This window comes from Dendrobium catenatum, unplaced genomic scaffold (genome assembly GCF_001605985.2).
Source record: "Dendrobium catenatum unplaced genomic scaffold, ASM160598v2 original_scaffold_21741, whole genome shotgun sequence".
Taxonomy (NCBI): Eukaryota; Viridiplantae; Streptophyta; class Magnoliopsida; order Asparagales; family Orchidaceae; genus Dendrobium; species Dendrobium catenatum.
In genome coordinates this window covers 64152-76794 of record NW_021340201.1, presented here as the reverse complement: position 1 = coordinate 76794, position 12643 = coordinate 64152, and the positions used below count along the sequence as shown (strand labels likewise).

The following is a 12643-nucleotide window of genomic DNA, read 5'->3' as shown; positions in this document are numbered from 1 at the left end:
AAACTTCATTTGGAACAGCTTCCTCACTATTTTTTAAATCATTTTTTTAGTACAAAACTTTCTTATGCTAGAAATTTTTGCACTGGAAAAATGCTTTAGAAAACATAAAGAATGTTGTCCCAAATTAAGGCCTTGTTTGGGACAGCTTTCTTACTGCTTCTTAAATCATTTTTATAGTACAAAAATTTTAATTTTTTAATTAAAAACTGTTTTAAGAAGCAATAAGAAATCTATCTCAAACGAAGCCTAAGTCTTAGTAGAGAAATATAATGAGATTTTAAAGTTATTTTTTCATGTGCCCAAATCCAACTAATGATTAAGGACAAAGTCTGTGTAACAAACATATCCAACTATAATTGGCTTTGTATTTGGTAAATTAGGCCCGAACTAATCTTTAATTATAATGTTGTCAAGTTCTGAATTGAGGACGCATTCATTTGGTGTGTTCTTTTAATGAGAACCTAGCTATCTAGATATTGTTTTAGTAGTGCTGACAAGTTCTATGAGCCATCAAGAAGAATTTGTTTAAAGAATAAATCATTATTTGCTTAAAAAATAATAATTTTAATTAATAAGAAGAAATCAAATGAGGAGAAATTATTCTATGCAGAGACCGGATGCAGCCCTATGTCCGGAGGCGAATCAGGTGCAGCCATATCAGCGGTATCGAGCCGCTGTACAGAGCGGTATTGAGCAATACCGTGCCGCGATACACAACAAAGAGATGACGTGAAACTACATTCGGCATCCGCAGAGAATAATTAATGCCAAAAGAGCCCTCAATAACTAAACTGTGAACTCACATGCCAACGGCAAAACCCCCTCTCTTCTCCCTCCCCGCCATGCCCTCTCCCTCCAAGTCTCCTCGCCATCTCTACCCCTTCATATCTCGCCAAAATCCCATTCTCTTTCTCCTCGAAGCTTCCTCGTGCAACACCTTTGCTAAGATCAAGCAAGCCCACGCTCTCTTACTCACCTCCGGCCTCTTCCTCCACCCTTTCCCTCCAAGCAAACTGCTTCAAGTCCAACTTTCCCTACCATCGACCCCTCCCCTTCTCTCCTATGCTGACCTCCTCTTTCACCACTCTCCTTCACCTCCTCTCTTTTCCTACAACTCTCTCATCAAAGCCCATTCCAACTCTGTCTCCCTCCGCCTCTTCCGTTCTCTGCTTCGTGACTCATCTGCTCCTCTGCCTAACCAGTATACGATCACCTTTGTGCTTGCTGCCTGCCGGCATGGTAGTGGGTTGGAGCTCGGTGAAGCGGAACAGGTCAGGGGACATGCTGTTCGGCGTGGGTTCGAAACCAATTTGTTTGTTTCGAATGTTTTGATTAAAATGTATGGGAGTTGGGGATTGGCGGGTGATGCGGAGAAAATTTTCAATGAATGTTCTCAGAGGGATTTATTCTCGTGGAATCTGATGGTTGGAGTCTATGTAGGGAGCGGGGATGCGGAGGGTGCAAGGAAGGTGTTTGATGAAATGCCTGAAAGAGATGTGGTTTCTTGGAGCACGATGATTGCGGGATATGTGCAGGCAAATACACGAATCTATATGTGCTTGAACTTAACCATGTCATTAGTCGTAGATGTAATGGTAGTTGTGGTTGAATAACCTTATTAGATCAATTGAAAAACATTCCTTGACACAGCAATAATAATAATACCGGTGATCTCCTTCCCATGTCCAATGGTCTCTGCGATGTGAATTGCACTAGGAATCCATGTTGTGTACTGCATGGGTTAAATTCACTAAGTTTTTTTTTTTTTTTTGCGTGAATGGGTTCTCTCACTTCATTCTCAGTACTTGGCAATAGAGAAGATAGAGCAACACAATCGTTGTGGATTCAGAAGAGAAAGTGTACTCACTTCTATCTGGAGCGCCTCTTTTACCATGCACTTCTTTGATTATTCGCTGCATAAAACCCACTTTTGGTGGTCTTCCATATTCTGTGATATAGAATATCATAGTTATAATAGAACATAGGTCTAGTTTACATTTCTACGTTTTAGAATATTCTATTGTCATTATATATACAAACAATGTTGTAAGGAGGGATATAGAAAGATGCACATTCTTTGTTTAGTTATTTGGGTTATTCCTGTTGTTCTTTGGTCTTCTAGCAAATCCTTTCTTCCACCAATCAACTACATCAGTTAGTATTAGAGTTTGGAGCTTCCAAAGAATGTCGGACTGCAAAAGTGATGGGCTGCGGCGACGATTGAAGTCAAAGAAGATGGGTTGTCAACGACGATCGACACCGAAGATGGGTTGACGACGACGATTGAAGCTAAAGAAGATGGGTTGTCGACGATCATTGACGCCAAAGAAGATGGGCCATCAATGACAATCGAAGACATGAAGCCTTTTGGACAGCTCAAGCGAATGCATCACTTGATCGATTAGATAATTCATGTGCTAATTTCATACGTTTCATAGACAAAATAGACACGTTGGCAACCATAATGGCGCCTTCGCCTCTCTGCTCCTCCAGCGCACCCCGTGACCAGCACCCATCTCTGGCATGATCCGAGTAACCGCACCAGTATTGCGTACTCAGGCAGAGGGAGGAAGACTGCGGAGGAATCAAGCAACTGATCCTGACGTTTATGATCCTAAATTTATTCCAAACATTTATCCTCTAAGATATGAGAGATCACTGGCGAGCAGCTTGCAAGCACCTAAAAATATCAAAGCCATGCATAGCACTATTTTGAAATAGTATCATTATCTTTACGTTTTTCTTCTGGTTTGAAACTCACATATAAAATTCTTTAGTTATGTGTAGACAGGCTGGTTCTTGGAAGCCATGCAGCTTTTCCAGCAGATGCAGCTCGCTGGCATTGCACCAAATGAATTCACCCTGTCAACCATTCTTGCAACCTGTGCTAATTTAGTGGCTTTGGATCAAGGAAGATGGATTCATGCTTTCATAAACAAGGCAAGGATCAAAGTGAATGACAGGTTGCTTGCAAGTCTAATAGACATGTATGCAAAGTGCGGCGAAATAGACTTTGCATTCGACCTGTTTAACAAAGCAGATAGCCCAAAGCAGATTGTACGTCCATGGAACGCCATACTCACCGGTCTTGCCATTCATGGTTACTCTGCCGAAGCAACACAACTCTTCGAAAAAATGGATCAATTTAAAGTCTTTCCTGACAAAGTAACATTTGTATCTCTGCTAACTGCTTGCAGTCATGGAAGATTTGTGGAAAAGGGTAAATTCTACTTCGATATGATGAAGAGCGCGTATTCGATTGAGCCTGAGCTTGAGCATTATGGCTGCATGGTGGATCTTCTCGGACGAGCTGGGCTTCTGCAAGATGCGGAGGATATCATATCAAACATGTCCATGGCTCCAGATGCTGCAACTTGGGGTTCATTACTTGGCGCCTGCCGCATCCACAAGGACCTGGAGAGGGCACAAAGGATCGGAAAACTCGTCGAGGAGTTCGAGTCCAAACATGTTGGTTGCCATGTCTTACTAGCGAACATTTACTCGGGATGTGGTAGATGGAATGATTCAAATGAGGTGAGGAAGAAAATTGAGGTTGCAGGTGAGAGGAAGATTCCGGGCTGCAGCTCCATTGAAGTGGATGGGATGTTCCACCAGTTTCTGGTTGGAGACAGGTCTCACCCACAAACAAAGTCGATCTACTCATTTTTGGATGAGATGGGAAGCAAATTAAAGGAAGCTGGTTATGTTCCAGAAGTAGGAGAAGTGTTGGTCGATGTTGATGTGGAAGATAAGGAGACAGCTTTATCAAGACACAGTGAGAAATTAGCCATTGCTTTTGGATTGATGAATACAAGAGCAGGGAGGACTATTCGGATTGTAAAGAACTTGCGCGTCTGCTTGGACTGCCACAAGGCCACAAAGTTCATATCCATGGTGTATGAGCGGGAAATAATTGTTAGGGACAGGATTAGGTTCCACCGTTTCAAAGATGGATCTTGTTCTTGTGGAGATTATTGGTGATCACTATGGATCTTGTTCTATAGGACCAGAGAGAGCCTGCGGCTTTTTTTCTACTTCTTAAAGCAACTTTTTAGTAGAAAAAAAATTAATTTTTGTGCTAAAAAAACTGTTTTAAGAAGCAGTAAAAAAATCATCTCAAACGAAGCCTAAGGCTTCATTTGGAACGGCTTTCTTGTTGCTTCTTAAAATAGCTTTTTAGTACATAAATAAGTGAAAATTTAGAATTGAAAAAATTTTTTCTTATTGATAAAAAAAGCAAAACACATGATTTACAAATTTAATGGATCTTTTATTGGTAATTATGAGTGGATACTTTTAGGAAATAAGTTAATTCCTAGATATAATGTTCGAGTATCTTGATATATAAAAGAAGAAGAAGAATACATATGAGAATATAGTTTGTAAAGTCAAGAATGGATGGTTAACATGAAGAAGTATCTCAATAATGTTATGTAACAAGAGAACATCATAAGGAATTAAAGAAAAACTTAATAAGGCACAGCTGACAATCAATTAACTTGTGTTAGCTAAACCTTATAACTTAAAAGCATCCATTATTTTAATTAATTGGTAAACATCTACTTAATAATCCTTATATAATTTAGCTAATAATACAGTAAAGGATTGATTAAGAAATCAAGTAATTTGACAGATAAAGTATTAATTGATAATTGTAAGATTAATTAGGCTAATTCTCTATACTGATTATTAATTAATCCTTTATTTACTTCTTAACATTCTTGTTTAATTTTTTAACTTTTAACTAAATAGTTTAATTAACCTATTTAATTTATTACTCTAAGAATACTGGAGTAATATAGTAAAACATGATGATGACAGTCAAGAATTGGTGATTAGACTAAAAGAGTCTGGTGATGATGCTTATTTAAGTGGTGATAGTCAAAATATTATGATTAGACAATGGTGGTTGGTTGATATCAGTTGGGTGAAAATAATTGAATAATGATGATCAAATGACAACAACAATCAGACAACTATTATAAAAAAATAAAGATGGTCGAGCAGATACGAATGAGCGATAAAGTGTGGGCGATGACAACTGCTAGAGGTGATCATCACCAATGATCATTAAATGGAGCTCCATACTTTTTTAGATTTATAAATTTCATTTCCTTTTCATATGAAGGATGCATATACTTAGTTTTATGAATTGATGTTATGATAATTTCAACCAAAAGTTTTAAACATGTAATGGAGCAGCTTCTGTTTATTCCTTCAATCAAAAACTATTCTTTAGCATTTGAGAGCCTTAATAACATAAGAACTAAAGTGATTTTGGGTGAGCTCATTAGATTTCTCTCATCGATACGATCTTTTTGATTATAAGCAAATATGATTTGGAGATTGTTTTACACAACAAATACTAATAGTATTAAGTTCTCAACTACACTTCAAGTTCTTGACTTTTGAGCTCATTTGGAATCGGATAAAAATAGATTTAGTATCTTCGGAATTATTTTCTATTCAACTATATAAATATTGTAAGTGGAATTCTAATGATGCTGAAAATCTAAAATTTATAAAGCTCATCTTGGCCCATTGGTTAAGAATTTTGGCTATCAACTTAAACATCTTGGGCTAGAGTTGCATATGTGATGCCTGCGTGAGTTTGACTTAGGCTACACTTGAGACGATTTTTTTATTGCTTCCTAAATAAAAAAAACTCTGTTTTAGAAAGCAATAAAATAGTCGTTCCAAACAAAGTCTTAGACTTCATTGTAACAGCTTTTTTATCGCTTTCTAAAACAACTTTGAGTACAAAAAATTTATTGGAGTAGAAAATTTTATGCTAGAAAGCCATTTTAGAGAGTAGTACGGAAGCTGCACCAAACAAAATCTTAATAGGCCTATATTTCAAAAAAAAAAAACAAAAAATCACATTTTTATGCAAATACTAAGCTGATATTCACATATAATTGGATCAGAGTTTTGGTGATGCATTAATCTAAATAAATAGTTAATAAATTAATTATTAAGATCATCTAATATAATATGTAGAACCAAAGGAGTAATTCGTATGAACTCGGACTCATCCTTTCTTTTGTCTTATTTTCTAAGCTGCCGTCGCGTATTTGAGATAAATCTTCCGACGAACACCTCGAGCTGCCGTCAACGTCTTAGTAGGGGAAGCGATGGGGATCACCGGGAATCTAAGCAAAGAGCAGCTCAGCTCCTTCAACTCCAATGGTATTAAACTTTCCCTGTAATTCTTTTCCGTGAGTTTGCTGGTAACGAATAACGATTCTCCTTCAATTTATGGAGTATTAATGATTGTGAGCGCCTTCTGTGGAATTAGGGTTTCTAGTTATCGAATCATTTTATTCCCTTGAAGAGATCCTTGAGATGAGGAGTCGGATGGTGGAGCTGCTCGACGGTTTCGATGCCTCCTCTTCAGCTTCCATCTTTTCCACCAAGAACCAGGTATGTGGTTTATTTAGGCATTTCGTGGGAGGGGATGAGGAAGAAGGAGTGGATTTGATTATGCTAATTTTTTGCTGGTCTTCGACAACAACAGCAAAAGCTTACGGATGATTACTTCTTCGAGAGTGCAGAGAAGATTTCGTTCTTCTTCGAAGGTTTTTTCCATTCTTCTATCACTCACTAATTTTATGAATATATATCATTGCTCTGGAAGCTTTGAATCTTGCCAGATACTCGTTGATCGTAAATTTTCTCACTTTATATCATTAAAATTTACTTTTAAATGGCATGTTGACACTTGCTATTAATTTTTATAAATGATTGGAAACGCATCCGCTTTTTTAGTTCAAGGAATTGAGTTTTGCTATTCAGGGCAAGAAAGTTATGCATATGAAGGCGTGATGAGTCTCTATTTCACGAATACATCTAGCCTCATCTAAAATGTCTAGGGTCAGTTTTTTCTAAAAAATATTAATGATAATGGTTTCTCGATTTGATCTGGAAAACACATATATTGGCTCATGTCTCAATTAGTTACTCTCGCTTTGATGTCTTATGCTTTTGTTTTTTACTTGTTAACTCTAATTCCAATTGTAAGAACCTATTTCCACAACTTCTTTTTTTTTTTTATTTTTTTCAGAGAAAGCATTTGGGGATGATGGAAGATTGAGGCAGCCAAAGGAGCTCTCCATTAATAAAGTTGGCCATGGTATGTATGTCTTTTAATAGTTTGGTCATACCTACATCAATGCATGCGCGTACATCTATACCATAATTATATATATATATATATATATATATATATATGTTTGAGAGTAAGCCTTACAAAATTTTATTTTTAGAAATTTTTTTATTAGCATCCAAACAAAAAACAAGAATAATTAGTTGATCTATCTATACATGAAAGTACTAAAACAGCATAATCCATAATTTTATGTGATAAGAGGAGCATTTATTAAGCATGTGAAGTTAGGTGGCTCTGTTAATGAGATCAATGTTTCATAAATTTAGTTGTGTATGAATAAATTCATTAATCATCCATTAACAGCATTAAGGACTGATTCAGCAATTTAGATTAAAAAAAATCAGCGGAAAGTGATATTTAGGTGATTACACACTATGGTCACTATCTGCATAAAATGATAAATGTTCAACTTAATTCATGCTTTGTATCTTAAAATTTAATTATGAGAGCAGTTGGTCAAATTTTTTTATTAACTCTTAAAATAATATAAGCATGCCTTGAACTTGGGGTGTTGTAATTATTTCTTTATTTTTTCCTTGAATCTCATTGGTTATTTTCTTTTGCAGCTTTGCATGAAATTGACCCTATATTCAAAAAGTTTTCAAGTTCTGAAAAGATCTCAAGCATATTTGTTTCATTAGGATACAAGAGGCCTGCAGTTATGCAGTCGATGTATATATTTAAGGTACCTCCATAAGATCATTCTGATAGTTGATTTTGGGCAGTAATGATGTGGTCTGAACTTATCTACAAACTCGTTTTGATTATGAAGAAACTAAATTGCTTTTGAGATAATTTTAACACTCCCATGGAGTCACATTTTTTTCAATCTTTATTTTGTTGGTGTATATTAAAGTTGAAGGATTTCATCATCTGTTGAGATTTAGGCTTCGTTTGGGACGGTTTTCTTACTGCTTCTTAAAACAGTTTTCTAGTATAAAAATTTTATTTGTTCTATTAGAATGCTGCTTTAAGAAGCAGTAAAAAAACTGTTCCAAACGAAGCCTTAATGTATTTGTATTTCATGATTCTAGGTTCATCTCATTTTAACAAGTATTGACTGCTTTAGCATGTGGAGATTAAACTATTTTTTCTTTGGTTTTCAAGAAACTCTTATAAGTGATTCTTAAAATTTTTTCCAGTTTACTACCCCTTTTATCTAATATGCATACTTAAAAATTTAGCAACCAGGCATTGGTGGAGAAGTGGTACCGCATCAGGATAATTCTTTTCTCTATACCGAGCCTCCATCTTGCACGGGCTTGTGGTTGGCATTAGAAGATGCTACCATAATTAATGGCTGCCTTTGGGCTATCCCAGGATCTCACAAGAGTAAAAATTCTTCATATAGTTACCTTTTCTGCTTCATTCTTAATTGATGTAATAATGTAAAATTAAATCCATCCTTCTGTTTCCAATATAGACGGTCTTGTACGGAGATTTATAAGAGATGACAATGGCGTTCACTTTGATCAATGTTCACCATTCTATGATCAAAAGGAGTTTGTGCCTCTCGAAGTGAAAGCAGGAACTTTAATCGTTATACATGGTGACCTTATACATCAAAGGTAAAGCTTCTATAATCCTTCCATCACCAGTATTTAATCAATATCACCATATCAAGCAATCTTCTTGTTTTAGCAGCTTTGAGAATAAATCTACTACTTCAAGGCATGCTTTGAGCTTGCATGTGGTTGATACTGATGGATACAAATGGGCAAAAAACAATTGGTAATCGCAAGGCCTCTTGCACAAACACTCTTTGTGCCATTTTTAGCTAAACTTGTCTAGTCTTTAAATAATTTTATTCCTCATACATGCAGAATATAAAACCTTAATACATAAGTTGGCAGTTATCTATAGGATAAGTTGTCAGTTTTGAAGGGGGTTTAATATATGTTTTTGAGAAAGTGATAATATTTAATTGAAAGCTCCTCAAGGGAGCTTCTGGAGTTATGCTTGGAGACATTGATATTAGAAATGTTTTTTTTTTTACTTCTATATATTAAGTTGCTCACTAGACTTAAAATATAAACATGGTTTAAATAATTATTATGTGTCAAATTCTTATTGGTTAAAATAAAGTTAATTTTCCTAATTATGGCAAATATTTATGGACCATTTGATTAAATAACTAAATTAGAAATTACTGGTCCTCTATCTACCCCACTGAATGCTAGCTTTCTGCATAAGAAAGAAATTGCTGCTAGAACAAGAAAGGGTAAAAAGGAAAAGAAATCTATTTTCTCAGATTTTCTCATCTTTGATCAAATTTCATGAAGAAGATGATCAGGAATGGAGGCATACTTTCTTCGGATTACAGTTTTGTAAAAATCATCTTATCCAAGCTTGGGCATTGTGGTTTTTGCGGAAAATTGAATTGATTTGCATGATTAAGAAAATCCTTCCATCAATAGAGAAAATTTTAACATGTGGTATCAGAGGCAGGATAAGAACTTGTGATTTTCCATCAAAAATTATTTTTTGTTTTACTAGTCGAGATCCAATTTCATATGTAATAGTAGATTATCGTTTTGTTGTTGATTTTGTTCAATGCCTTTATTTTTGGTTATATTTCTTCTGCTACAATTATTTCTTCTATATCATTTCTAGTAAAGATGATGTCATCCAAATATACAATAAGTACTGCTACCTTATCTCTTTATGATTGTTTCACAAACAAGATATGGTCGATCTGTCTGATATTGTTTAAGACCATGACCTTTTACATACTGAGAATCTTCTAAACCATGCTTTCCTTAATCCATACAAGGATTTCAACAGTTTATGCACTTTATCCCTTTTGTAAGACTTATGAATCCCCATTGGAATCTCCATATAGACTTCTTTCAGATTCCCATTCAAGAATGCATTCTTGATATCTAGTTGATGTAGGGGCCAATTTAAATTTGTTGCTAAGGAAAGAAGAATCCTAATGGTGTTGAGCTTTGCAACAGGATAGAAGTGTTCTTACAGTCTATTCCATGGTTTAAAATTGCGCAATAAGAGGTGCGTCTTCAGTGTAATTTTAAACTTTTAAGCCTCAAAGCCTACGCAATGAGAGCTGGCATTAAGGCGTACACCTCAAGTTCACTGAGGCGCGCCTCGCCTCATGTTTCAGAGGCGCCCGCTTCTTAAAATTTTAAAAAAACCTTAACCTAATATATATCTATTCGGTTCGGCCCCCCCACCCTCGTGCGTCTTTGGTCATTTACAAACCAAAACTAGTTTTTCTTCGTTCTTCTTCGAGCGTCATTTTCCCCTCTTCCTGAGTTCCTTCCATTCGACTAGCGTCGTCTTCCTTCCACCGTGAGTTGCTCTTCACCTATTGTTTGGAGTTCTCTTCTACCGTGAGTTGGGCTGGAGTCTCCTTCGACTGACCGTTGAAAGCTCTTCTTTTTCGTGGTTCCATCTATCACCTTATTGTGAAATACAAGATCGGTCCGTTCTATCATAAGGACCTCCATATTCTGCTAAGTAAGATTCCCCAATCAGTCTGTCTGCTCAATATCGTTCGATATCGCTTGGTACATGCTCGGTACTACTCGGTACCACTCGGTACAATAATGCTTTGTACCACTAGGTACATGCTCGGTACCGCTCGAACCCCGTCAGGGGGTAGTGCCCCCTGGACCCCTGGCAAATCGACATATTGTTGTATTCATCATCTTTAGTAATAGTTGTTAGTGTTAACCTGCTTCTTTATAAATGCATGCTTTGTGTAAGTTTTTTTAATGTAGAATAAGTGAAGCATTATGGATCATTATATGGTGGACACATCAGAGGATAGGCCTTCTACTACACAGAAGATGGCCACAGAAAATGCAAGGCAGGCACGAAAAAGAGTGTGTAAGGATATAGGTAGATTTTTCTACGAAAATATAATTCCATTTAATGTTACAACATCACCTGCCTATTACAACATGATTCGTTCAATTAGAGCATTTGGGAGAGGGTTCAAAACTCCAACCATGTATGATTTGAGAACATGGATTCTGAAGGAGTTGGAAATCACTGATAAAAACATCGAAGAAATTAAGAGGACATTGGCCAAAACAGGAGTAACAATTATATCAGATGGGTGGTCTCATTTCAAATATAGAAGTCTGATCAACATTTTCATTAATAATCCTTATGTTACTGTGTTTTTAAGGTCAGTTGAAGCATCTGATCAGGTCAGAGATGCTAAGTTCATATTTATATTATTAGATAGCATTGTTGAGGAGGTTTGAGAACATTTGGTTGTAAAAGTTGTGACAGATAATGCAAGTGCTTATAAGGCTGCAGGTAACAAACTTATGGAGAAGAGGAAACATCTGTACTGGACTCCATATGCTTCAGTGAAATATAAGATTAGAGAGAGTCGCTTTCGATGGTTTGGTCATATAAAACAACAACCTTCTGATGACCTAGTTAGGAAAGTAGGTGTATTAGATTTGACTTATGTTAAGGTAGAGGTAGACCTAAAAAGACTTGGTTAGAAAAAATTAGAAATGACATTTTTTATTAAGTTTAAATGAGAATTTGACTCTTAACAGTATATAATGGAGAAAAAGGATTCATGTAGCCGACCCCACATAGTGGGATAAAGGCTTGATATTGCTGTTGTTGTTATATTATATTTAAACTATTAAATTCATTGATATTACATGTGCTAAGTGCATGAATGTTATATTTCTTTTTATTTTTATATATTAAGTGGCCTACATGACATAAACTATAAATATGGTTTAAATATTTATTGTGTCAAAATCCTCTAGGTTAATATAGATATAATTTTTTTTAATTTTTGCAAACATTTATGGACTGTTTGATAAAATAATTAAATTAGAAACTGTCTGATGAGGACATCCGACCATGGAGAGTCTACCAGATAAAGGGCCGACGATGTACTACTACGATTGTACCATTTTATTTTTGAGCTATCATTTATATTAGGTTTATTATTATTATATGTGATTTGATTTATTATCATAGTTTTTCCTTTTTTACCCTCACTTGAGGGAGTAGTTGTTACCAGGGGTGTAAGTGAGCTGAGCCGGCTCGAGCTCAACTCATTTATGGGCTCATGAGCCGAGCTTATCAAGTTCGTGAGTCAAGTTCGAGCTTGAGCCGGTTCTAATAAATATTAATATTTTTAAAATAATTTTATTTTATTTATTAAATTTAAATATTAAAAAATAATAATAATAATCACCTAAATTTTATTTAAATGTTAAACATTTCATATTTTTTAAAAAATTTTGTCTAAGTTTTTAAAATCCCACTTAAATTTTAAAAAACCCGCCAATTTTTAAAATTTTTAAAACTCCCTCCTAAATTGAAAAGTTTCCGTCCATGGCTGACGAGCCGGCTCGAGCTCGTTTTCAGTGAGACGAGCTTGAGTTCGAGCTCGAGCTCGCTTTCCATCTAACGAGCCGAGCTCGATAAGGGCCTAAACTCGACTCGTTTACAACTCTATTTGTGACTCTTAGG

The 12643-nt window shown here is 35.7% G+C and overlaps 2 protein-coding genes across 3 annotated transcripts in view; both read left to right on the top strand.

Annotated features, from left to right (window-relative positions):
• The first annotated feature begins 779 nt into the window (after positions 1 to 779).
• LOC110109676 (pentatricopeptide repeat-containing protein At5g66520) lies at positions 780 to 4035 on the top strand. Of its 2 annotated transcripts, XM_028691608.1 has the most exons (3): positions 1133 to 1271; positions 1441 to 1535; positions 2788 to 4035. In XM_028691608.1, exons 2-3 carry the CDS (start codon positions 1482 to 1484, stop codon positions 3979 to 3981), a joined length of 1248 nt encoding a protein of 415 aa, XP_028547441.1. In that variant the 5' UTR covers positions 1133 to 1271; positions 1441 to 1481; the 3' UTR covers positions 3982 to 4035. The 2 variants fall into 2 exon arrangements, with proteins under 2 accessions (XP_020696522.2, XP_028547441.1); XM_020840863.2 differs by having other exon boundaries at positions 780 to 1535.
• Positions 4036 to 6079: 2044 nt separating this feature from the next.
• The window catches only part of LOC110109674 (phytanoyl-CoA dioxygenase), a 10380-nt gene continuing 3816 nt past the window's right edge, over positions 6080 to 12643 (top strand). The window contains exons 1-8 of the mRNA XM_020840861.2: positions 6080 to 6189; positions 6299 to 6423; positions 6518 to 6578; positions 7064 to 7132; positions 7735 to 7853; positions 8353 to 8500; positions 8592 to 8736; positions 8813 to 8899. Of these exons, the coding sequence (XP_020696520.1) occupies positions 6135 to 6189; positions 6299 to 6423; positions 6518 to 6578; positions 7064 to 7132; positions 7735 to 7853; positions 8353 to 8500; positions 8592 to 8736; positions 8813 to 8899 (809 nt within the window). The 5' untranslated portion in view covers positions 6080 to 6134. The remainder of the gene's footprint in view (positions 6190 to 6298; positions 6424 to 6517; positions 6579 to 7063; positions 7133 to 7734; positions 7854 to 8352; positions 8501 to 8591; positions 8737 to 8812; positions 8900 to 12643) is intronic.

Bases quoted from the DNA above. Each gene is read 5' to 3' on its own strand.
- LOC110109676 (XM_020840863.2), top strand. From the start codon at position 804: ATGCCAACGGCAAAACCCCCTCTCTTCTCCCTCCCCGCCATGCCCTCT. The intron at 1,536-2,787 runs GCAAATACACGA...AGTTATGTGTAG, and splicing joins TGATTGCGGGATATGTGCAG to ACAGGCTGGTTCTTGGAAGC.